The sequence below is a fragment of the Callorhinus ursinus genome, unplaced genomic scaffold (assembly GCF_003265705.2).
Source record: "Callorhinus ursinus isolate GAN/ISIS: 27379988/994484 unplaced genomic scaffold, GSC_fseal_2.0 scaffold4, whole genome shotgun sequence".
Classification (NCBI taxonomy): domain Eukaryota; kingdom Metazoa; phylum Chordata; class Mammalia; order Carnivora; family Otariidae; genus Callorhinus; species Callorhinus ursinus.
The window spans coordinates 106,329,152-106,354,562 of NW_027397066.1; the positions used below are offsets into that span (position 1 = coordinate 106,329,152).

Consider the following 25,411-nt stretch of genomic DNA (forward strand, 5'->3'; position numbering starts at 1 on the left):
AAAAAAAACAGAAGATGCAGGCTGCAGACTGAAATACCTGGGATAAAGTGCCATGATATCTGCAACCTGCTTTTGGGGAGTTTAGCAAAAGAAGGGTATGTGGGTATATAGAAAGAAATCCGAGCAGTGTGGAAAAGGCTAATAGTTAGTGACAGGGTATACAGGTGTTCATTGTACTCTTTTTTCAACTTTTCTCTGGATTTGAAATTTTTCAAAATAAAGAATTTTACTTCTTCCTTTTTAATTCAAAAGTATAATTTTGGTGAAGAAGTGCATCTTTCTACTCTGTTGGAGAGAGTAGGAACATAGGAGAATGTAACTGTCCTTCAGTCAAGTTACCATTTTTAAAATTTTATTATTATTTTTTTTAAAGATTTTATTTATTTATTTGACAGAGAGAGACACAATGAGAGAGGGAACACAAGTACGGGGAGTAGGAGAGGGAGAAGCAGGCTTCCCGCCGAGCAGAGAACCCGATGTGGGGCTCAATCCCAGGACTCTGGGATCATGACCTGAGCTGAAGGCAGATGCTTAACAACAGAGCCATTCGGTGACACAAGTTACCACTTTTTTTTTTTTTTAAGATTTATTTATTTTAGAAAGAGAGAACGCATGAGTGGGGGGAGCGGCTGAGGGAGAGGGAGAGAGAAAGAGAAGCAGACTCTGCACTGAGCATGGAACCCGATGGGTGGGCTTGATCTCACCACTCTGAGATCATGACCTGAACTGAAATCAAGGGTCGGGGCTTAAAATGAACTACTGGCACTTCATCAAGATAAAAAGCTTTTGCTCAGCAAAGGAAACAGTCCACAAAACCAAAAGACAACCACAGAATGGGAGAAGATATTTGCAAATGTCTTATCAGATAAAGGACTAGTATCTAAAATCTTTAAAGAACTTATCAAACTCAACACCCAAAGGACAAATAATCCAATCATAAAATAGGCAGAAGACATGAACAGATATTTCTCCAAAGACATACAAATGGCCAACAGACACATGAAAAAATGCTCAACATCACTTGGCATCAAGGAAATACAAATCAAAACCACAATAAGTTACCACCTCACATGGGTTGGAATAGCTAAAATTAGCAAGTCAGGAAACGACAGACGGTGGCGAGGATGCAAAGAAGGGGGAACTATACTGTTGGTGGGAATGCAAGCTGGTGCAGCCACTCTGGAAAACAGTATGGAGGTTCCACAAAAAGTTGAAAATAGAGCTACCCTAGGACCAGCAATTGCACTACTGGGTATTTACCCCAAAGATACAAATGTAGTGATCGATTTATTTTTTTTTCAAAAGATTTTATTTATTTATTTGTCAGAAAGAGAAGGAGAGTGCACACAAGCAGAGGGAATGGCAGGCAGAGGGAGAAGATGGCTCCCTGCTGGGCAAGGAGCCTGGGATCATGACCTGAGCCACCCAGGTGTCCTTGTAGTGATCTGTCTATAGCAGTCATGTCCACAATAGCCAAACTATAGAAAGAGCCCATATGTCTATCAACAAATGAATGGATAAAGAAGATGTGGCATACATATATAGAATGGAATATTACTCAGTCATCAAAAAAAAAATGAAATCCTGGGGCACCTGGGTGGCTCAGATGGTTAGGCGTCTGCCTTCGGCTCAGGTCATGATCCCGGGGTCCTGGGATCAAGCCCCACATTGGGCTCCTGGCTCGGCGGGGAGCCTGCTTCTCCCTCTCCCTCTGCCTCTCCCCCTGCTCATGCTCTCTCTATCTCTGTGTCTCAAATGAATAAATAAAATCTTTAAAAAAAAGTGAAATCTTGCCATTTGCAATGACATGGATGGAAGTAGAGAGGGTGTTATGCTAAGCGAACTAAGTCAATCAGAGAAAGATAATTATTATATGATCTCATTCATATGTGGAATTTAAGAAAACAAAGCAGAGGATCAAAGGGGAAGAGGCGAAAAAATAAAACAAGACAAAACCAGAGGGAGACAAACCATAAGAGACTCTTAATCATAGGAAGCAAACTGAGGGTTGCTGGAGGGGAGGGGGTGAGGGGTGGGATAACTGGGTGATGTATGTTAATGCGGGCATGTGATGGAATGAGCACTGCGTATTATATAAGACTGATGAATCACTGACCTCTACTTCTGAAACTAATAATACAGTATATGTTAATTAACTAAATTTAAATTTTAAAATAAAATTAAAATTAAAAAAAAGAGTTGGAGGCCTAACTGACTCAGCCACCCAGATGCCCCGTTACCATTTTTATTATATATATATATATATCTTAAAGATTTTATTTATTTATTTGAGAAAAAGAGAGAAAGAGCACAAGAGGGGAGAGGGTCAGGGGGAAAAGTAGGCTCCCCACTGAGCCGGGAGCCCGACATGGGACTCGATCCCAGGACTCCAGGATCATGACCTGAGCGGAAAGCAGTCACTTAAACAACTGAGCCACCCAGGCACCCTTTTTTAATATATATTTTATTTTACAGAGAGAGAGAGAGAGAGAGAAAGAGCACAAGCAGGGGGAACAGCAAGTAGAGCGAGAGGGAAAAGCAGGTTCCTCACTGAGCAGGGAGCCTGATGCTGGGCTCAATCCCAATCATGACCTGAGCCAAAAGCAGACACTTAACCAACTGAGCCACCCAGGCGTCCCTTATTATATTTTCTTAATTGTGATGATTCAATCAACCATGTCACATGGTTAAGATTAAGTAATCTGAAGGTTTCTTTCTTGTATCACAAAGGCACAAGAAGGAATGCTGCACTTCCAAGACAATTTGTCAAACTTGTAACTTAAAAACTGGGAAGAATACATGAAATACTGGAGTGAACTGATCACCAAAATAAGTTAAATAAAATGTAACAGAAATAAGTAAACAGTGCCAAATTTAGGTCCAAAAGATCATTATTTAATACAAGGACCTTGGGTAAACAGCAATACTTTATTTTAAAAAAATGACTCTGGAGATGCCTGGGTGGCTCAGTTAAGCATCTACCTTCGGCTCAGGTCATGATCCCAAGGTCCTGGAATCGAGTCCTGCATCGGGCTCCTTGCTCAGCGGGGAGCCTGCTTCTCTCTCTGCCTGCTGCTCCCCCTGCTTGTGTTCTCTCTCTCTCTGAAAAATAAATAAATAAAATCTTTATTTAAAAAAAAAACAAACACAAAAAATGACTCTGGATTTACTGAGGGAAAAAGAAAATTATTATTTACCAGAGAGAGCATTTGTGAACTACTGAAGAGCAAAAAAGAACCCATATTCAAAGAAGATAAGAGAAAAAAGTATGTGCTCATTGACAGAATAGTGTAATGGTAATACAGTATAAAATTTAGAAGGCAAAAATAAACTGAGAATGTTCTATAAGGATATGCTCTATAAGACCAGAAGTTGCAGATATTATCTGTAATACAGAAATTGGATTAGAGCTGCAAAGAAAATTTTAAGTACCTGTTAACATTTCAGGATAATCTAAAAGAGGGATCAGCAATCTATAGTCTTTAGTCCAAATCCAACTTATCACCTGTTTCTAGATTACTAGTTTCTACTGGAGAATGTTTTTACAGATGAATATTTGTGAGCAACTTGTTAGAAAACATCAACTTTTAACTCTAGTTAAGAAAAATGCCACTCCTAAAAAGAAATTCCATTCCTCTCATGGATTTGTATTGCAAAAAATTTTACTCATTTATTATATTTTAAACTTCATTACTAAAATTTTTTGTGAGAATTTTTCTTTCTTGTTATCTAAATACCTCTATAATATCTTTGATTTTGCCTCTTGTCCTGCAAAGCCTAAAATATTTACCATTTGGGCCTTTACAGAAAAAGTTTGCCAATATTTTGTTCTCTTAAACACTACAGATGGGGTCAGTGGAGACCACTAAGGACTCACCAGACCAGTAAATTAAAACTAACCTCCTTAGTGAGAAAAAGTTGGTGGTGAACTAGGCTGTAGTTTCTACAATTTACTCGAAGCAAACAGAGCTTGTCAATTAGTTAGATATATGTTCATTTTACTAGGGAATCTATGTTTTTTTTCTAAAGAATTTTTTTATTTATTCATTTGAGACAGAGATACAGAGAGAGCAGGAGCAGTGGGGAGAAGCAGAGGAAGAGGGAGAAGCAGACTCCCTGCTGAGCAGGGAGCCTGACGTGGGACTCAATCCTAGAACCTAGAGATCATGACCTGAGCCAAAGGCAGGTACTTAACCATCTGAGCCACCCAGGCACCCCGGGAATCTATGTTTTAAAACACAGTATGCTTATTGTATTATTCTTAAAATACACCCTATTATTTTTATTTTTTTAAGATCTTATTTATTTATTTGACAGCGAGAGAGGGAACACAAGCAGCGAGGGAGGGGGAGGGCCCGATGCGGGGCTCGATCCCAGGATTCCGGGATCATGACCTGAGCCGAAAGCAGATGCTTAACCGGCTGAGCCACCAGGCACCCCAAAATACACCCTTATTTAAAGATTTTATTTATTTATTTATTAGAGAGAGAGAATGAGACAAAGAGAGAGCATGAGAGGGGGGAGGGTCAGAGGGAGAAGCAGGCTCCCCGCTGAGCAGGGAGCCCGATGTGGGACTCAGTCCCAGGACTCCAGGATCATGACCTGAGCCGAAGGCAGTCGCTTAACCAACTGAGCCACCCAGGCGCACCCTTATTTAAAAAATACACTTTTATTTTTAAAATGCTAAATCTAGAACCTCAATCAAGTATTGTTTATGGACAGAACATCTGAATTTAGATGCCCCTAATGAGCCTCAAACAATCACTCAGACATAACTGAAGCATAAGACTACATAAAAGTAAGAAAAAGAGGGGCGCCTGGGTGGCTGTTGTTGGGCGTCTGCCTTCGGCTTAGGTCATGATTCCAGGGTCCTGGGATCGAGCCCGGCATGCGGCTTCCTGCTCCGTGGGAAGCCTGCTTCTCCCTCTCCCACTCCCCCTTCTTGTGTTCCCTCTCTTGCTGTGTCTCTCTCTCTAGTAAATAAATAAAATCTTCAAAAAAAAAAAAAAGTAAGAAAAAGAATTGCTTATTTAAAGTAGATTTATTTGGACATGGTGACACAATATATACCGTAAGACCACATCTAACTATTAACTCAAGGATCCTGAATTTATCTGAAAAATAGTCAAGAACACAGGTAGAAGCAAAATGAACTTTGAGAAATCCAAATGTCACAAAGTCTATGCACTGAAGCACATGCACCTAAGAGAGATGGTTAGTCCTTAGTCATAGCTTCCATGTTCTAACTGCACATAATTCTATTAAGTTTAGAAATGGTTTTCAAAGCAGCAGCAAACCAGAAATCTCAAAATAAAGTTGGGAGAAGAGAGGCTGCTGACAGCAACAAAAACAGGGATTGTCAATATATAACAAAACATGATGAGGAATAGTCTGCCAGCAACAGAATAGGTAGAAAAGCTAAAAAGCAGACATAAAACATGAAGCGTGTAGCAGTGTAGAATAAATTAGTAAGAAAGTGAAAGAAAGTAAAGGGCGCCTGGGTGGCTCAGTAGGTTAAAGCATCTGCCTCAGGCTCAGGTAATGATCCCAGGAATGGGCTCCCGGCTCACTGGGGAAATCTGCTTCTCCCTCTGCCTTTCACCCTGCTCATGCTCTCTCTCTCTCAAATAAATAAATAAAATCTTAAAAAAAAAAGTGTAAAATAAACTAGTATAGAAGCAAATAGTCCAAAATGTCTCAATAGGCCCTGAGTACAACCCTGTATTATGGAATATTTCGGAATTGATAATAATTGTATTGATCTCAGGATAAAATGTAGATAAAATTGCAATACATATAATCCGTGTAGTAAAGCGGGGACCAGAGAAGTACACTGCCCAAAGAGTTTCAAACAAAGTGGTTAAAATGAAAGTCTGGTGCTTAAGATAGACAAACGAAAATTAACAAAAATTAACATGGTCGTTGACAGCTTAAGTGTATTAATTTACTTGATAAATTATGTTTCAAACACAATAATATTTAATTCCGTTTTCCTAAAGACAAAAATAGTTACTTAACTGAGTAGTAAGAGACAAACTGAACAATTCTGAATTACTGTCCATAAAGTAGGATCAAAATCACCAGAAATATAAGGGTCGAAGTACAGTTCATCCTTAAACGCTAAGAAATTAGTCTTTACATGTTTGGCATAGGAGAAAGGTATGCTCGTTTTGTACAGGTTTTACTTGCTAACGAAGTATCAAAAAGTTATCACGCAATTAAGTCAATACTAAGAGAGGTTTCTTCAAGTATCAATTAAAACCATCATTTCGGAACTTTTGTGAAACGTGTAAGTGATGAGCTCCGTAGAGGAACGCAGAATGCAGTGGTTTAATGGCTGCGACACTGTTGGGAGTGAAGGTCCAAGAGCAGTGTGAATTTCTCTAACACCTTCACCAGAACTCGCTGCTCATCGCGCCGCGCGACGAATTTTCTTTCCTCAGCAGCAGGAGCACATCATCCGGTCTCGCGCGACCGGCCACAGCCTCCCGCCGCCCTGAATCCCACGTTCGGGCCCGTGAGGCTGACGCCGGGAAAGGGGCCAGTGGCAATAGTGCAGGAAGGTGAGGGGGCCTTCCCCCAACATCCGCTCACCTGCTTCCGGCTGTGCCGTCCTCTAAGAGTGGCTCCTGCTCTGCCTCGATTCCCAGGCTCGCCATAGTTACACACACGAGGCGGTGTGAAGCCAACTCTCGCGACACCTCCTGCTCCCTCCCATCCCAGTTGGCCAAAGCTGTCAAAGCAAGTCAGCAAGTGCGCGTGCGTGCCCGGCAGCTGGAAGTGGGCGGAGCGCCCCGAGGTCAGAGAGGGAGTTACGGGGGAGTCCGGACCGCGTGGAGCGGGAAGAAATCAGGAGTGGGGCCCTGTGTCCTAGCCCTCCTCCTCAGGTCCGCGTTTCTCGGCCACCCGGGACTGCTTGGGAGACAACCGGGGCGGGTTCAGGGCGTGTCCAAACGGCTGCCCCGCCCCGGGCTCGTCCCTCTCCCTAGGTTTGGCTGTCTGGGCCTCTAATTGGGTTCCTGGAGAGGTTGCTGTCACTGCATTTGTGGCTCCGACGGAAGGCAAGTCCTAGGAGCCAGGGGAAGGACAGCGCCAGGAGGCTCGGCTGGCTGGACGGCAGGTGCCCTAAGAACCGACAGTGAGTAAGAAGCCGGTCCAGGTGGCGCTCCCCGAGCCTCTCGACACACTGCGTACGTGCCCGGAAGCAGGGACAGGGGACGCAGGGCTTGGCGGGAGACGCGGAGGTCCCGGGCGCTGGACGAGGCGGGGTTTTAGGGCGCGCTTTGGCCGACCCGGGTGAGTTAGGCTGGCGGGCGGTCTCTAATCCCTGTGGAAGGTGGAATTGTCTTGGCGCTGTTGTTTTCTCGCTCGGCTAACTACAAAGGCTAACTACCTTTCCTGTAGTGCCTTGTTCTAATCTGGGGATCCTCAGATCGGCCTCTCACTGTCTCCTGCGCCTACTGGGGGATTCAGTCTTGCAAGATACCACTAGCAGACCCTGCTGCTGTAATCTAGGGTTTAGAAAAGGCCCAGCACCAATTTAGCAGTGACCAGCACCTTTCATCATAAAGAAAATGCCATTTTTAGAAAAAAACTTGTGTTTTGTTTTGTTTTGTTTCAGTAGATCTTGATGCTGTCTCTTTCCTGGTGCTTACATATTATGTTACTTTTCTACAAGTAGGCTTGTAAGGTAGTTGGTAGCAGTAGTCATTATGTGTGTCATTGTTTTATTAGTGCTAGTACATTCTCATGCGATTTCACTTGATTACAACTTTCCTATGAGTTAGATAAAGCAGACACATTTCTATTTTATAGAGAACTAAGATTCAGAGAAGTTGACAACTTACCCAGAGTCACTTGGACTGAAAGTGGCAGAGTTGGGACTCAATTCACTTCTTTCAACCAATATTTATAAGCAGTTAACCTATGCCAGACCCTATATTAGTTATTTGTTGTGTAGTATGTGCCATCACTTGTAACCTTTGTCTTGTTTGTGACCTTCTTGTGTTTATCCTGTCAGGGACATTCCACTTGTGAGCAGCTAAATTTGAAATGTGTTTTCTGTTAGTTCAGAACTATTTTCAGAATCCAGACCTGATATTTTGTGCTTGGATTCAGTCTTGCAAATTTGTTTGTAACAGCTCAAAAAACTAACCAGATTCCTATGACTGGTTCCTAGAAGGTATATAGGTAAAAAAAAATTAATATCTATTTTTTTGCCATAATGTTGCTTTAATGTGTCATTGACTTCTTTTCTAATCCCCGAAGTCTAGCATGAGTGCCTGTGTGTGTGTGTGTGTGTGTGTGTGTATTTCACAAAGGGACTTTTAACCGGGATTGCACCAAGCAGAATAATTGCTAGATAAATATATGTTGAGTGAGTGCTTATTCATTTGCCTCACTTAATCCCTACAACAGTCTTCTGAGCTGGGATTGTGTCAAGCATACAAGGAAAGCGAAAGCATGGAGAATAATTTTCCTAGGGTCACACCACGAATAAGTAGCAAAGCAAGAATCTAAGAAACACAGGACTCCTGAATGTAAAGCCAGTGCTTTTTCACCAGCAGCCTTACTATGAAAAGAATTTTAAGAAGAATCTTTTCCTGTATCTCTTAAAATATATTAAAACAGGTGATCAATTTTTATATAAATTGAATAATTTTCTACTGTGTGTATAATAGGCCGGTTATTATTCGCCTTTTATAGATTAAGGTGGCATCAAGGTCACATAGCTAGTGAAGGAACCCAGGTCTTCTGACACTGCTATTTTCCATTGCTACCTCCAAGTGATGGCTTTAGACCATGAAAGTACATGGAATGAGTGTGTAAAACCGGTGAAATCTAAATAAGCTCTATGTATTGTACCATAGGGAAAAAAACAAAGAAAAAAATCATTTCTTAGGAACAGTGCACCTACACAAAGTAAACATTTAAGAAATCTTTTAAAAATCATAATTACTTTCTTTAAAGCCCATGGAAAAGAAGAGCTAAGTTTGAAAAGAGATTCGATTATTTGCTGAATGTTTCACATGATGATATGAGACAATCACCTGTTGAATTTCCTTAGATGACTGCTTAGAATAGATGTCCACCCCTCAAAACAAATGAACAAATAAACTTCCTATTTATGTATCAACTTTATGAGGATAAAAATCCAGAAAAAAAATTAGGATTGCATTGTGTAAATGCTTAAGTATTAGAGTGATAGGAGATAAAAGTACTATATGGCATACAGACACTGAGTGCCACTTCAGCAATAGAGCTCATTTCTAGGAAAGACTTCATTCCTTGGCACTGTGATAGAACTTCTACTTTTGTAGAAGCTTATTTTTGTAGAAGTACTTTGAGTTTTCATTTGGCATTGGCTATATAAAAATATAGATGACAGGGGCGCCTGGGTGGCTCAGCTCTTAATTGTCTGCCTTCAGCTCAGGTCATTATCCCAAAGTCCTGGGATCAAGCCCCGCATTGGGCTCCCTGCTCGGTGGGAAGCCTGTTTCTCCCTCTCCCACTCCCCCTGCTTGTGGTCCCTCTTTTGCTGTGTCTCTCTCTGTCAAATAAATAAATAAAATCTTTAAATATAGATAGATAGATAGATAGATAGATAGATAGATAGATAGATAGATAGATGACAGTTATCAGTTTGGCTTGATACATACTTCAAAAATAGGTCTGTCTCTGCAGAAGCTCACTGGTGTCAATCCAGCCTGATGTAGGTGCTTTAAGTATCTGATGTGGCTCTAAATAGTGCCTCTTTTTGGTGAACTGGAGTTATCTTTACTCTGGACTTGGATTATTATCTGTTCATGGTGGCACGGGATAGCAGTTAGCCCTACCTAGACTTATGTGTTTAGAACGTCCCAGAAAACCTGGACGTTAATATTGTTGTTGGGACTGAAATGGAATTTAAGAAGTTCTTTGTAATCCTCAACTCTATAGCCAAACTTACAGCAGGTTATGTGTGTGTTTGATTTACATTCTATAACTTACTGGTCAGTGGTTCACTGCAGGTAAATATAGCAAGGGATATGCTGGCTCTGGATTTGAGGTGTTGATTGTTATGGCCCATATTATATGGAATTAAAGTGATTTGGAAAGCTTTTCTGGTATAGGGTTGAAAATTAGAAATGACTAAACAACTTAGACGTATAATAAACAATGCTACTTTACAAAGTATTCGAAGAGTTCGTTGTTCTCATGTCCTTTCCTGCTTCTCTTGAATTTTTTACTTTTGTATATTTGCCTTTGATTACCATCTTAGAAGAATATTGGGTAGAAAAATGGGATGTTTCATGAACAGTTTTCTTCTTACTGTAAAATACAAGTGTTGGAATTTTGGGGTTATTTATTTATTTTAAAGATTTTATTTATATATTTGACACAGAGCGAGCACAAGCGGGGGAGCGGCAGGCAGAGGGAGAGGGAGAAGCAGGCTCCCTGCTAAGCAAGGAGCCCAATGGAGGACTCAGTCCCAGGACCTTGGGATCATGACCTGAGCCGAAGGCAGCGGCTTAACCAACTGAGCCACCCAGGTGCCCCAGAATTTGGGATTTTTTAATGCTAATATGGAATCTGCTATTGATGCTTTTATGTTACAAAGGAAGACGTTAACCCCCATCCTTTTCCAGCCACTATAGAGAAAATAAATGGCCCATGATGATATGTTATGTGGCAGAGTTGATGGGATGACACTCCCATGGTTACATTAAGTTATATTAGACTCTGCCTTGCTAGAACACTCAGTCTCACTCTCCTGTTGGCTTTGAAGAGGTAAGCTGCCCTTTTGTGAACGTGTGTGGAGAGAGTCACGTGGTAGGGAACCATGGATAGCCCCTAAGAGCTCAGATTGGCCTCTGGCTGACAAATAGTAAAATATTGAAACTCTCAGCCCTATAGCTGTGAAGAAATGAATTCTGCTAACAAGCTGAGTGGGCTTGTAAGCAAGTTTTTCTCCAGTCAAGCTTCCAGATGAGAATACAGCCCAGCTGACACCTTGATTGAAGCTAGATGAGACCCTAAAGCAGAAAACCCATGTAGGCTGGGTTCTTGGAAACTAATCCTCAAGAAAGGGGAATTGAGAAGATGGGGGAAACCAATTAAAGAGATCTGTTCTTCAAATTCTTCTATTTAAAGGCATTAGTGAGGTGTTTAGGTATTTAAATTATGCCGTAGCATTTTTCTGAAGAGAATAATACATGCTTTGAGTTCTGTTCTTAGATCAGTAGGATAATGAACTACTTATACTTACTGAGAAAGTTACCAAGAGGGAAAGAAAGTATCAATTAACTTCTGAAGAGTTTTGTAGAGAGACTATCAAATTAACTCCAGTTTCTAAATTTTTCCATTATTTTTATTGTGGTAAAATATACATCATATAAAATTTACCATCTTAACCATTTTTAAGTGTACAGTTCAGTGGTATTAAGTTCAGTCATACTGTTGTGCAAACATTAACCACCATTCATCTATAGAACTCTTCATCTTGCAAAACCAAAACTCTCTACACATTAGACAATACCCACCCCTTTTCCTGTTCCCTCAGCCCCTGGTAACCACCATTCTTCTTTCTGTTTATGAATCTGGCTGCTCTAGGAACCTCATATAAGTAGAATCGTACAGTATTTGTTTTTTTATGACTGGCTTGTTTAACTTAGTGTAATGTCCTCAAGGTTCTTCCACATTGTAGCATATGTTAGAATTTCATTCCTTTTTAAGGCTGAATAATATTCCATTGTATGTATACTCCACATTTTGCTTATCTATTCATCCATTGACAGACATGTGAGTTTTTTCCACCTTTTAGCTACCAAATTACAAATTTTAAGAAGGCAGACAAAACACAGCTAATTAAATAACTAATGTTTGTTTTAGATAGAATACTAATTTTAGGTCTACCTTGTGACATGTTTAATTCTTTTAAAATCAATATTTACATTTTACCTATACCATTTTATAGGATTGGATAATTTATCATTTTAATGTAGTGTTTTATAGTTGTATTTTTGCATTTGTGACATTATTGTGGCATTTGTGACATATCTATGATTTATTTGGTTTTTCTAGCCCACGGGTCAGCAAACTATGGCCTATGGGCCAACCTGCCTGCTTTTGTGTGGGCCATAAACTAAGAACAGTTTTTACACATGAACATTAGTACTCAATTTGGTGATAAGGGCACTAACTTTGAACCCCCATTACACAAAATCCCAAGAAAAAAATTTTACTCCTCTCATTTCTAGACCTATATTACGAAAGATTGCTTATTATTATTATTATATTTTGAATTTCCTCAAAAATTATGTGAATATTAGTTTTCTTTTTTTGTGATTTTTACATACCTACACAATACCTTTGATTTCACCTCTTGGCTTGCAAAGCTTATAATATTTACTATCTAACCTTTTATAGAAAAGTTTGCAGGATCTCTCCTCTTCTATTTATAACATTGTTCTTTTGAGATACTATTTTTTAAACTTGTTACAACAGACACTAAGATTTTATGTTTATGTCATTTATTTAATATTTTTCCATGCAGAATTCTACAAGGTATCATTTTGTAATTGTATATAGTTAGTACAGATTACTTTTAAAAATATTCTTTAGCTTTTTCTTTCATTTTCAAATCATTATTTTCTCCTAACTAGGTGTATTATTAAAGATATCTTAGAAAAATATTAATCAGATAAAATCAGATATCTGTTTTAAAGGCAGACTTATAAAAATCCTTAGGACAGTAGATTAAGAAGTGTAATCCTGAAAGTTCGTAACATGCATTGAACTTTTTCGCTTTATGACTTGTGATCTTGGGTTTCTGATATGGCTTAGCTTGTAAGAAATTGGAGGAATAGCATGGTATGGTGGAGAGATGCATATCCCATCACAGAGGAATAAATCTCCCCCTAAATATTTGATATACTCATTCCTGGAATGCAATTCTAATACAAAAGTTATGGGATTAAAGGAAAAAATCTAGAATAAACTGTTTTCTTAGGAAATAGTATTATTAATCTAAAGAGAAAGTATAAGGAAAAAGGATTCCTTTTCATAGTAGTTATCACAAATACTAAATATTTTGTTAGTCATGTAACATGCTTCATAAAAATACTTAAAGGGTAGAATAAAATATTAATGGGGGAAATAAAACTCTGGATGGAAAGACTAAAAAAATAATAACAGTGTTACTAAGTTAATATATGGATTGAACATACTATTGGTTACATTACAAAAAGGATATTTTATAAGTTATGACAAACAAATGGGATGTATATGGAAAACTTATTATAGATGTTCAAACACTAAAACGACACTTGTAAGAGCTGCTTGAAAGGGGTTTTAAAAATGGGATATAGGTTTTAGAACTAGATCTAAGTTTATAGAAGATTTCTAGATTTTTTAAAGATTATTTATTTATTTGAGAGAGAGAGTGCACGAGCAGGGGGTAGGCACAGAGGGAGAGGGAGAAGCAAACTCCCCGCTGAGCATGGAGCCGACTGTGGGGCCCCATCCCAAAACCCAAAGATCATGACCTGAGCCGAAGGCAGACACTTAACCGACTGAGCCACCCAGGTACCCCAAAGATTTCTAGATTTAAAAAATAGGAATTAGTTGGGGCGCCTGAGTGGCTCAGTCAGTTGAGCATCCCACTTTTGATTTCTGCTCAGGTCATGATCTCAGGGTCCTGGGATCAAGCCCTGCTTGGGGCTCTGCACTCAGCGGGAGTCTGCTTGAGATTCTCTCTCTTCCTCTCCCTCTGCCCACCGTGCTCCCCCAGACCCCGTGCTTGATTACCTAAGATTACCTTAGTAAGATTGCCAAAAAAGGGAAAATTCCAGGGGTGCCTGGGTGGCTCAGTTGGTTAAGCGACTGCCTTCAGCTCAGGTCATGATCCTGGAGTCCCGGGATCAAGTCCCGCATCGCGCTCCCTGCTCAGCGGGGAGTCTGCTTCTCCCTCTGACCCTCTTCCCTCTCGTGCTCTCTATCTCTCATTCTCTCTCTCTCAAATAAATAAATAAAATCTTTAAAAAAAAAAGGGAAAATTCCATACTTCCCTGTACTCCCTCCTCTGCCCTCAAACTGTGGCCTCCCATCACTGTCTTGTGGCAGTCTTCGCTTTGCTGTCCTGCTGGCCACTTCCTAGTGGTGTACTCTGTAAACTTTTATCTCTGTTATTCTGCCTTGGGTGAATTCTTTCACCACCTGTACCCCCAGCCTCTACCTGATTGGATCACCCCACATTTGATGGCCCCCCATTTGATTGGGAGACCCCACAATAAGGATAATCAATAATATTGTTGCTATTAGTCATAGGTATAGCACTTAAATTTGCAAAGTACTGTTTAAATGCTTCATAAATGGTAACTCATTTACTTCTCATACCAATCCTAAGGGGTAAGTACTGTTATTATTCCCATTTTACAGATGACTCACAGAAAGGATAAGTGACTTGCTCAAAGTCACATGGTAGAGGATTCAACCCAGGGAAGAGTGTATGCTCTTAGCCATTATGACATATTGAACTTTAAATATATCTCTTTCAAATTTATATACACTAAAATGTAAAACAATTAAATGTGAATAATTTTTTAAAAGTGAAAAATCAAAACCAAAAGTCTAAAAGAACTAAACCCAAAAAATACCATAGTGATAAATATAAATGGGCTAAGCTCATCTCTTTTTTATTTTTTTAAAGATTTTATTTATTTATTTGACAGAGAGAGACACAGTGAGAGAGGGAACACAAGCAGGGAGAGTGGGAGAGGGAGAAGTAGGCTTCCCATAGAGTGGGGAGCCCAATGCGGGGCTTGATCCCAGGACCCCGGGATCATGACCTGAGCCGAAGGCAGACGCTAAATGACTGAGCCACCCAGGTGCCCCTAAGCTCATCTCTTAATAGAAAAAAATAAGGCAGTCCTATAAATCAGCAGGGTATGGAACAACATTGGAAAAAGACAAATAATGAAATTGGTCTCTTTTGTGTTTAAAAACAAACACATCAGAAACTCCTAAAATACGTGTACATGTATAAATATATAGAGGTCACAGGTATACAGCATTAAATATAGTGTTTACCTTTTAGAAAGAGAGGAAACTTAGCAGAAGTAAAGAAGAGAGACTTCTCATCTTTACTCTGTATATATATATATTTTTTTTTTTTGAAAGAGAGAGAAAGAGTGGGAGCAGGGGGGAGGGGGAGAAGGAGAGAGAGAATCTTAAGCAGACTGTGTGCTGAGCATGGATCCAGTTGTGGCGCTCAATCCCACGACCCCAAGATCATGACCTGAGCTAAAACCAAGAGTTGGATGCTTAACAAACCGAACCACCCAGGTGCTCCTACACTGTATATTATTATGTTGTTAAATACTGCCAAAAATGTGTAATGTAACTAGCAAGTTTTTTTTAAAGTTTGTATAGGTAAGTAAATAATGTCAACAAGAAAAGATTCCACACTGTTAGTACTAAATATCTCTGAAAAGTGGAATTGGAGGTAATGGAAACAAGATTATTCTTCCCTTTTTTACTATACCTACTTATGTATTGTTTGAATTTTAAAATGTTGCAGTGAGCATCTTTGAATTAGCAAATAGAGACTTATGTGATCATTTTCTCTTGCATTTCCTCTTACATTAATTATTTGTTCCTGTGGTTTACCTTTACCTATTGACTAGATAGTTTTTACATATTTCATTGGAACATTGTCCATGAGTAGACTTCAGGAAGTATAGATTTTAATGAGATTTACAGTTTAAAGTGTTGGCCAGCATCTCAACGTTATATAGGTCTTGCCTTAAATGTTACCTCTTTGGTTAAGTGGGACTTTTTTCAACTATCAAAGGAGCCTTCTGGGAGTGCCTGGGTGGCTCAGTCATTAAGCATCTGCCTTCCGCTCAGGTCATGATCCCAGGGTCCTGGGATCAAGGCCTGCATCAGGCTCCCTGCTCCACAGGAAGCCTACTTGTCCCTCTCCCACTCTCCCTGCTTGTGTTCCCTCTCTCACTGTGTCTTTCTCTGTCAAATAAATAAATAAAATCTTTAAGAAAAATTAAAAAAAAAAGGAGCCTTCTGGTATTTATCACACTCTATTGTTATATTATCATTATAGTGTTGTCATTATCTATCTATTCTTTGCTTAATTTTTTTTGGTAATTTGTTTTCCTCCACTAAAATATAAGGTCTGTGAGAGGAAGAATATGCCTTGGTCATCTTATAACACAGGGCCTAAAATAATTCTTGGCATATAGTAAGCATTTAATAATTACTTTTTGCTTACATGAAAAAAAGAAATATTCTTAAAAGTTCAGAAACTTAAGTTTGTGTTAGGCCATCCTAGAATGGTTTAGCTTTGGGGAAGTAATTGATGATAATTCATTGTTGTCTAGTAATCAGAATACCAGTTTGTTTATTTATGATGGTGATATAAGTAGTATAAGGAAAGCTGGATATACATTATGGGTTATTTTCCTTAGCATGATTATGCCAAAACCAAACTTTTATCAAGAATAAAAATTGAGTAACACATGGGAATTGGGAAAAAGAGAGTTGGGTGGTATTAAAAAATACTAAATACTATAGATTATATTGCTTAACAAGTACCTTATCTAGTAAATGCTTGTTCTTGGTCCTGAGAGTTGTGAGAGGCAATATGAAGGATTTGGTTTTGCTGCTCCAGTCATAAAAACAATAAAGTACCAGCCCAGTTGGATGGTGGGTTAGATTGTATACCTATGTAAACAAAGAGGAGCATTAAGTTAAATTTGTATTTTGTTACATATCAAAGAGCAAAAGTATAAAACATAAGTGGTGGTTCCATGAGAACAGTCAAAATAATAGATAAGTACTTACTAAAGCTCACTAATGGAAATGAACATTTCCATTTTCCATTTTTCTAAGTAGAATAAACCCTGAAACTGAATCAGGTTTTGCCCACAAGTCAGAACTACACCATTCAATTTGAAAAGACAGAGGCAGATATTTAAAAAAAAAAAAAATCAAAAACAAAAAAAAAATTAGAAATATTTGGAAAAAATAGAAAAGTGGTACAACATAGTAGCATTGCTTAATTATTACTTTTCATGCACTCTAGTGTGGTAGACAGGCAGTGTAGAATAGTAGTTAGATCTCGCTGTATGCCAGGGATTCAGTTCTATCTCAGCCTACCACTAGCTGTGTGACCTTAGATAAATCACCTGTTTTCTCTGTGGCTTAGTTTCCTCATCTTGGGGTAATAGATCCTTTTTCATAAAGTTGCTGGGAATTTTAAACAAGAGTGTGTGTGTGTGTGTGTGTGTGTGTGTGTGTGTGTGTGTTAGAGTGTGTGTAGTTTTACAAAATGGTGCTTGGCAGATAATACAGTACCACATAAATAATAGCCACTACAATTATTATCCAATAAATACTGAGTGTTACTGTTAGTCACTGTGCTGAGGATGGGAAGATCCTACCCTAAAGGAACACAGAGTTCATCTTCTCTACTTTCATCCCAGTTCTTTTTTTCTGTATCTATATCCAGGAGAATAAATTCAAGGTACATAGTTAAATCTCAGTCTTTAATTTTTTCTCCAGTGTTACTGACGTATAGTTAATATGTAACATTGTATTAGTTTAAAGTTGACAGCATAATGATTTGATAGATGTATATATTGTGAAATGATTAGCACAATCAGTTTAACATCCATCACCTAACAGAATTACAAATTTTTTTCTTGTGATGAGTACTTCTAAGATCTATAAGATAAATAGTTCTGGGGATGTAATGTACAGCATGATAACTATAGTTAAAAATATATATTATATATTTGAAAGTTGCAAAGAGAGTAGATCAATCTTTAATTTTTAACTGATATTTAAAGAGATGGTTAGAAAATTGACCTGCTGCCTAAAATAAAATATTTTAAAGTCATTTTAAATCTTGTTTCATAGATGTTTGTTTGCTACTAATGGGTGTGAGCAAGTTAGATATTCTGTACCGGAGACTTCTCCTCACAAAACTTTTTATCAGAGGATGGGGGAGGCCAGAAGATCTCAAAAGGTAAGCATTTTTTTTTCCAAATTTGCTTATTCTAAATTTGTTAGTAAACATTTAAAATTTTTTTTCAGTGAAAAAATCCTTTGCTATAAATACAAATGACTGGCAAATTAAGCATTGAAGTATGTGAAACGTAATTATTTCCTTTTGTCGTTTGTCTTTTTAATTATTTCTTTTAAGTTTTAAACCATATAATCATAAAGTGAACTATTTTAAAAGTAATTTTAAAATTAAAGTTAAAAATAAAGAGCCTTTAAATACAAGCTAGATTTTTAACTTTTATTATTTTTAAGTTGCTTAGAATTTCCAGGGACCGAACTTCCTTGGGTAACTTGAATTTGTAATGACAATAAAGCCGAGCTATACTGTAGCTCATGGAAATATCTGTACTTAAGAAAATGAATTTTCAGGATTTATGCCTTTAATTTTGAGTCTTCTATATGTTAACTGCTTTTTGAACAATGATATTTCTCACATATTTTATGAGACAAAATGTCCAGCTTGAATAAAAACCAATAGCCTCATCTTTTTCTCTAATGATTCAAATTAAATTTTGACATAGCTTATAAATTGGACTTGCAAATTTTTCAGCATTATACACTCTCAATACAATGGGCATACTGAATTTTTCCTTTTTCCCCCTTATCATAATAGACTCTTTGAATTCAGAAAAATGATTGGAAATCGAGAAAGATGTCAGAATCTGGTTTCAAGTGATTATCCAGTACACATCGATAAGGTATTTAAGTAAAAGAAATGAAGTTACAGAAATTCTGGTTTAACATAAATATGTGTCAAGAGTAGGTTGAGAGTGCCTGGGTGGCTCAGTTGGTTAAGCATCTGCCTTCGGCTCAGGGCGTGATCTCAGGGTCCTGGGATCAAGTCCCACATCAGGCTCCCTGCTCAGCAGGGAGTCTGCTTCTCCCTTCCATCTGTTGCTGCCCCCCCCCCCCCCCCCCCAGCTTGTGCTCTCTGGCTCTCTCTATCGAATAAAAAAAAAAATTAAAAAAAAAAAAAAAACAAAGAGTAGGTTGAATGTTAGACTATAATAACAGTAAACACTAAAACATGAGTATAGATTTTTCATTTAATATTATTAAATACTCTATGTGTCCTAAGAGGATGATTATAATAACTATCATTCATGTATATTTGAGAGCATATATTTAATACTTGCCTAAATACAAGAAAATATTTAAGTCTCGATCTTTTTGAGACTTGTTTTGTATCTTTAGGATCAGGAGGGTTAAAATAAATTATTCAACATCTCAGAAGAACTATAAGTAATACGGGGAAGTATTCTAGTTGGAGAATCAGCACATGAGAAGTTGTTGCCAAAACAGCTTCTATTTTTCTTAAATTTAATTAATTAATTTATTTATTTATTTATTTGAGAGAGAGAGAGCGTGCAGGGGGAGGGGCAGAGGGAGAGGGAGAAGCAGACTCCCCACTGAGCAGGGAGCCAGATGTGCGGCTCAATCCCAGGACTCTGGGATCATGATTTGAACTGAAGGCAGATACTTAACCGACTGAGCCACCCAGGCGCCCCATTAAAACAGCTTCTAAATAACATCAGGGAAATGTTATGTTAATTGATGGGAGAAGGGTAGAAAGAAAATGCTGTAACATTAGAGATGATGAGAAAATATATTTGAAATAGCTTTGTTTTTTAGCAACCATATGTTTTTCTGTAAAGCAGTTCTAGGTTTATGTAATTGGATAATTGAGGTATTGTTGGGGAGGGGGTACAAATGCATGGACTTCACATCCCTCATTGTCCTTCAAACGAAGTAACTCTACTTTCATCTCTTATGTATTGGATATCTTTAGGAGATTTCATTTTTCAAAACAGTTCCACTGCTAAAAACAAAATTTTATAAATTGGAAATCCCTTTTCTATACCATATAGCTATTCTTTCCGTAGCTTCTGGATTTAGAACACTTCTCCCTCAAATTTTGCTAAATATTTCTATTATCGCTGTTTTTTTCTATTAAAAATCATAGGCTTAAACAAATTAAAATTATACCAAGTAAAAAATCAAAACTCTATAACTTTCTGCCACTTTCCACCACTTAATTCCATTTCTCTCCCAAGGAGGAGTTACTGTTCAGATTTTGGAATGCATTCTTACAGAGTTCCTTCCTCTCCTGGTATTCTCCCCATCACTGTCTCTCTTGGTTTTTAAAAACCAAGATATAATTCACCTGCCATGGAATTCACCCTTTTAAAGTGTGCAGTTCAGTGTTTTGTTTTTTACTACATTCCCAAGATGTGCAATCATCACCACTATCATTACCTACTTCTGGAATATTTTTATCTCCCCCAAAAGAAACCATATACCCATTAGCTGTTACTTCCTACTTCCATACAGCCTCCTCCCTGCTGGCAGTCATTAGTCTGCTATTCTGTATGGATTCACCGATTCTGGACATTTCATATAAATGGAATCATTTAATATGAGGCCTTTTGTGTCTGGTGTATTTCACTGAACAAATTTTCAAGGTTCATCCATGTTATCTAACAATACCTCACTTTTTTATTGTTAAATAATATTCCATTGTATAGATATGTGACATTTTGTTTATCCATTTATCAGCTAATGGACATTTAGGTTTCTGCTTTTTGACTATTATGAATAACAATGCTATGAACATTCATGTGTAAGTGTTTTTGTGGATATGTGTTTTGAATTATTTAGATATATATAGGACTGGAATTTCTGGGTCATATGGTAATTCTATGTTTAACTTTTTGACAAACTAAAAACTGTTTTCCAAAGTGCGCCATTTTACTTTTCCCACCAGCAGTGTATAATGGTTCCAATTTGTCCACATTCTCACTAATATTTGTATTAAACAGCCATCCTAGTGGGTGTGAAGTGTATTTTATTGTGATTTTTGATATGCCTTTCCCTTAGGACTGTGATGTTGAGCATCTTTTCATGTGCTTATTGGCCATTTGCATATCTTCTTTGAAGAAATACCGATGAAATCATTGCCTTTTTTTTTTTTAAGATTTATTTATTTATTTTAGAGAGAGAGAGCAAGCGAGCACAGGGCAGGGGACAGAGGGACGGAGGGGGAGGGAGAGAATTTCAAGCACACTCCCCACCGAGTGTGGAACCCAACATGGGGCTTGATCTTGCCATCCTGAGATCATAACCTGAGCTGAAATCAAGAGTTGGACACTTAACTGACTGAGCCACCCAGGTGCCCCAAATCATTGCCTAATTTTTAACCGGGTTATTCATCTTTTTATTGTTGAGTTGTAGCTTAATTTTTAAATCTGTATTACTTATGGTTCTAAAATATCCTTTTTTTTCTTACCAAATTGCCAGTTGTCCCAACATTATTTGTTGAATTATTACTCCCTTTCACATTAATCTGTGCTACCTCCTTTATCAAATAATTTATTCTTCTAAATTATACAAAAAGAAAACTTTAAAACCATACTAGGAGGCACAAAGACTAAAATATAAAAACTTCTTGGATTAGAAATTTCATATCATACACATTGGGTCTCCTTACCATTTTCAAAAAATGCAGTGCAATCCTAGTTAAAATATTCAGTTTAGAACTAAAGTCTATAAAAGGATCCTAAAAGTATTTTGGGAAGAACCATGAGAGTATGAACAGATCAGGAATACCTAAAAAAGAAGAGTGTTAAGTAAAACCTAGTTCAGTCATTTACCAATAGGTATTATTAAGCTGCAGCATGATCAAAACAGCAAGATTTAGTACAAATAAAAGATAGGCTGATAAGCATTATAAACAATGGCCAAATTGTGGAAACAGCCCAAGTGTCCATTGACTGATGAATGGATAAAGAAGATGTGGGGGATATAAATATACATCATGGAATATATATATCATGGAATATTACTCAACCATAAAAAAGAATGAAATCTTGCCATTTGCAACAACATGGCTGGAGCTAGAAGGTATTATGCTAAGCAAAATAAGTCAGTGAGAAAGACAAATACCATACGATTTCACTCATGTGGAATTTAAGAAACAAAACAAATGAACAAAGGGAAAAAAGAGGGAGGCAAAGAAACAGACTCTTAACTATAGAGAACAAGTTGATGGTACCAGAGGGGAGGCAGATGGAGGAATGGGTGAAACAGGTGATGGGTAGTAAGGAGGGCACTTGCTGAGATAAGCACTGGGTGTTGTATGTTAAATGATGAATCACTAAATTCTACATCTGAAACTAGTATTGCACTGCATGTTAACCAGCTAGAATTTAAATTAAAACTTGGAAACTTAAAAAAAAAATGGGAGAAAAAAAGATAGGCTAATAAGAACCAATAAAGAATTGAAAATAATTTGCCAGGGGTGCCTGGGTGGCTCAGTTGATTAGGCATCTGCCTTCAGCTCAGGTCATGATCCCAGGGTCCTGGGACTGAGCCCTGCATGGGCTCCCAGCTCAGCAGAGAGCCTGCTTCTCCCTCTCCCTCTGCTGCTCTGCCTGCTTATGCTCTCTCTGTCAAATAAATAAATAAAATCTTTAAAAACAAAAAACAAAAAAAACTTAACTTTATGATAAAGTAGCATTTAAGTCATTTGCAAAAAAAAAAAATGTGGAGGGGCGCCTGACTGGTTCAGTCAGTTAAGTGTCTCCGTTTGGCTCAGGTCATGATCTCAGGGTCCTAGGGCTTGGTGGGGAGCCTGCATCTCCCTCTCCCTCTGCCTGCAGCTCCCCCTGCTTGTGTTCTCTCTCTGTCTCTCAAATAAATAAAATCTTTTTAAAAAATGTGGATTATTTAATGTAAGATCCTGACACTACTGATTAGAATTTGTATTTTAAAATGAGCTGGATATATATAGTATCTACAGATACAATTTTTTGTTTCCAATTTTAATGAAAATATGTGGTGTTTACTGCTAATTTAATTTTGACTACTGACCTGATAAAGATTTTTTATTTAAAAAATAATAATTTGGTGGGGTGCCTGGGTGGCTCAGTCATTAAAAGTCTGCCTTCGGCTCAGGTCATGATCCCAGGGTCCTGGGATCGAGCCCGGCATCAGGCTCCCTGCTCTGTGGGAAGCCTGCTTCTCCCTCTCCCACTCCCCCTGTTTGTGTTCCCACTCTTGCTATCTCTCTCTCTGTCAAATAAATAAATAAAGTCTTTAAAAAAATAATAATAACTTGGCTGGGGCCCCTGGGTAGCTCAGTCGTTAAGCTCCCACCTTCGGCTCAGGTCATGATCCCAGGGTCCTGGAATTGAGCCCTGTGTAGGGCTCCCTGCTCAATAGGGTGTCTGCTTCTCCCTCTGCCCCTCACCCCGCTCATATAAATAAAATAAATAAATAAAATCTTTTTAAAAAATAATATATAAACAAAAATAACTGTTTGAGGGGCACCTAGGTGGCTCTGTCAGTTAAGCATCTGACTCTTGGTTTTGGCTTGGGTCATGGTTTCATGGGTGGTGGGATCAAGCCCTGTGTCAGGCTCCATGCTCAGCAGGAGTCTATTTGAGATTCTTTCCCTCTGCTCCTCCTTATGCTCATGCTCTCTCTCTCTCTCAAATAAATAAATAAATTTTAAAAAAAGAACAAACCTATTTGAGGAGGGGAAAGTTTAGGTGTTAAATATTAGCAAATGCCTTTGCTGTGTATGTAAATATATATTTCTCCCTATTTAATGTGTTTATATGACTCATTGTGTCAATGGATTTCTTAAAATGAGCCATTCTAATATATTTAACATCAAGTCAACTCTTATTTGATTTCGGTAAATTATTTTTACGGTTTCTTTGTAAATTGTTCTTATGGTTATTTTATATTTTTAAGTTCTTCCAACTAGTATTTTATTTTGACTTATGCTGTTGTACAAATGAGGTTTATTTATAGTCTACTTTTCCTTTTTTTTTTTAAAGATTTTATTTATTTATTTGACAGAGAGAGAGAGAGAACACAAGCAGGGGGAGTGGGAGAGGGAGAAGCAGGCTTCCCGCAGAGCAGGGAGCCCGATGCGGGACTCGATCTCAGGACCCTGGGATCATGACCTGAGCCAAAGGCAGACGCTTAACAACTGAGCCACCCAGGCGCCCCTACTTTTCCTTTTTTTTTAAATTTTATTTATTTGAGAGAGAGAGAACAAGTGGGGGGAGGGGCAGAGGGGAAAAGCAGACTCCTTGCAGAGCAGGCCCCTGGGATCATGACCTGAGCCAAAGGCAGATGCTTAACCGACTGAGCCATTCAGGCACCCTATAGTTTACTTTTCCAACTGGCCTGTAATAAAGGATGTAAAAGGAAATGAAATGTGTATAAAAGCCATGTCTTTAGAAAGCTGACTGGGAATGGGGTGGCACCTGGGTGGCACAGCCAGTTAAGTGTCAGACTCTTGGTTTGGGCTCAGTCATGATCCCAGGGTCGTGAGATGAAGTCCCATGTTGGACTCTGCACTCAACACGAAGTCTGCTTGAGACTCTCTCTCCCTCCGCCCCTACCTGCTGAGCTTACTCACTCTTACTCTCTAAAATAAATAAACCTAAAGAAAGAAAGAAAGAAAGCTGACTGGGACAAAAGAATATGTAGTCATCAGTGAAAAAAAGTTTTTAATTGAATAGAACTGTTTTTATAGGAAAACATGTATGATAGACCAAGATATCTTAGTCTACATGTATACATTTTGGTTTTGCTTTTCTTTTAGATTGAAGAGCAATCAGACTGTAAGATCCTAGATGGGCACTTTGTTTCCCCCATGGCCCACTATGTGCCTGATATAATGCCAATTGAATCTGTTATTGCAAGGTAAGAATTTTTAATCAGAAAATTAAAGTAAGTTATTTTTTTATTTATAATTATAATAAAATCAATGCAATGTTATTTTGAATTGCTAGTATTAATTACAATCATTATTTGGCATTACTCCCATTAAACGTGGGTTGGGGCAGAATAAAAATATAGAGCTCTATAGTATGTATTCAAACTTAAGTTGTTATCACCTTAAAATAGATTTATAAATATAAAATGATTTATATAAGCCTGATAGAACCACAAAGCTAAAACCTACTGGATAAACAAAAAAGAAATAAATCTAGGTGTACCTTAGAGAAAATCATGAAATCACAGAGACAAAAAGAAGGAACAAAAGGATAATAAAACAATCAGAAAACAATAAACAAAATGACAATAGTAAATTAATATCTATCAATAACCACTTTAAATGTAAATCAACTAAATTCTCTAATCAAAAGACTTAGAATGCCTGAATGGATTAAAAAACAGGACCCAACTGTATGCTGCCTATAAGAGATTCACTTCAGGGGCACCTCGCTGGCTCAGTTGGAAGAGTATGGGACTCTTGATCTCAAGGTCGTGAGTTTGAGCCCCACGTTGGGTGTAGAGAATACTTACGTAAGTATATAACCTGCTGAGC

The 25,411-nt window shown here is 38.1% G+C and overlaps 2 protein-coding genes across 3 annotated transcripts in view; one reads left to right on the forward strand and one right to left on the reverse strand.

The window, feature by feature from the left end:
* The window catches only part of MFSD8 (major facilitator superfamily domain containing 8), a 37,470-nt gene extending 30,704 nt beyond the window's left edge, over positions 1–6,766 (reverse strand). The window contains exons 1-2 of one of the 2 annotated variants that reach the window (XM_073892244.1): positions 6,595–6,766; positions 2,983–3,102 (exon numbers count right to left, since the gene is read on the reverse strand). In XM_073892244.1, the coding sequence (XP_073748345.1) occupies positions 2,983–3,029 (47 nt within the window). In that variant the 5' untranslated portion in view covers positions 3,030–3,102; positions 6,595–6,766. The remainder of the gene's footprint in view (positions 1–2,982; positions 3,103–6,594) is intronic. The other variant, XM_025874312.2, reaches the window with a different exon arrangement.
* Positions 6,767–6,800: 34 nt separating this feature from the next.
* ABHD18 (abhydrolase domain containing 18) overlaps positions 6,801–25,411 on the forward strand; it is a 52,660-nt gene continuing 34,049 nt past the window's right edge. Inside the window, exons 1-4 of the mRNA XM_025874157.2 lie at positions 6,801–7,296; positions 17,917–18,025; positions 18,677–18,761; positions 24,683–24,783. Of these exons, the coding sequence (XP_025729942.1) occupies positions 17,934–18,025; positions 18,677–18,761; positions 24,683–24,783 (278 nt within the window). The 5' untranslated portion in view covers positions 6,801–7,296; positions 17,917–17,933. The remainder of the gene's footprint in view (positions 7,297–17,916; positions 18,026–18,676; positions 18,762–24,682; positions 24,784–25,411) is intronic.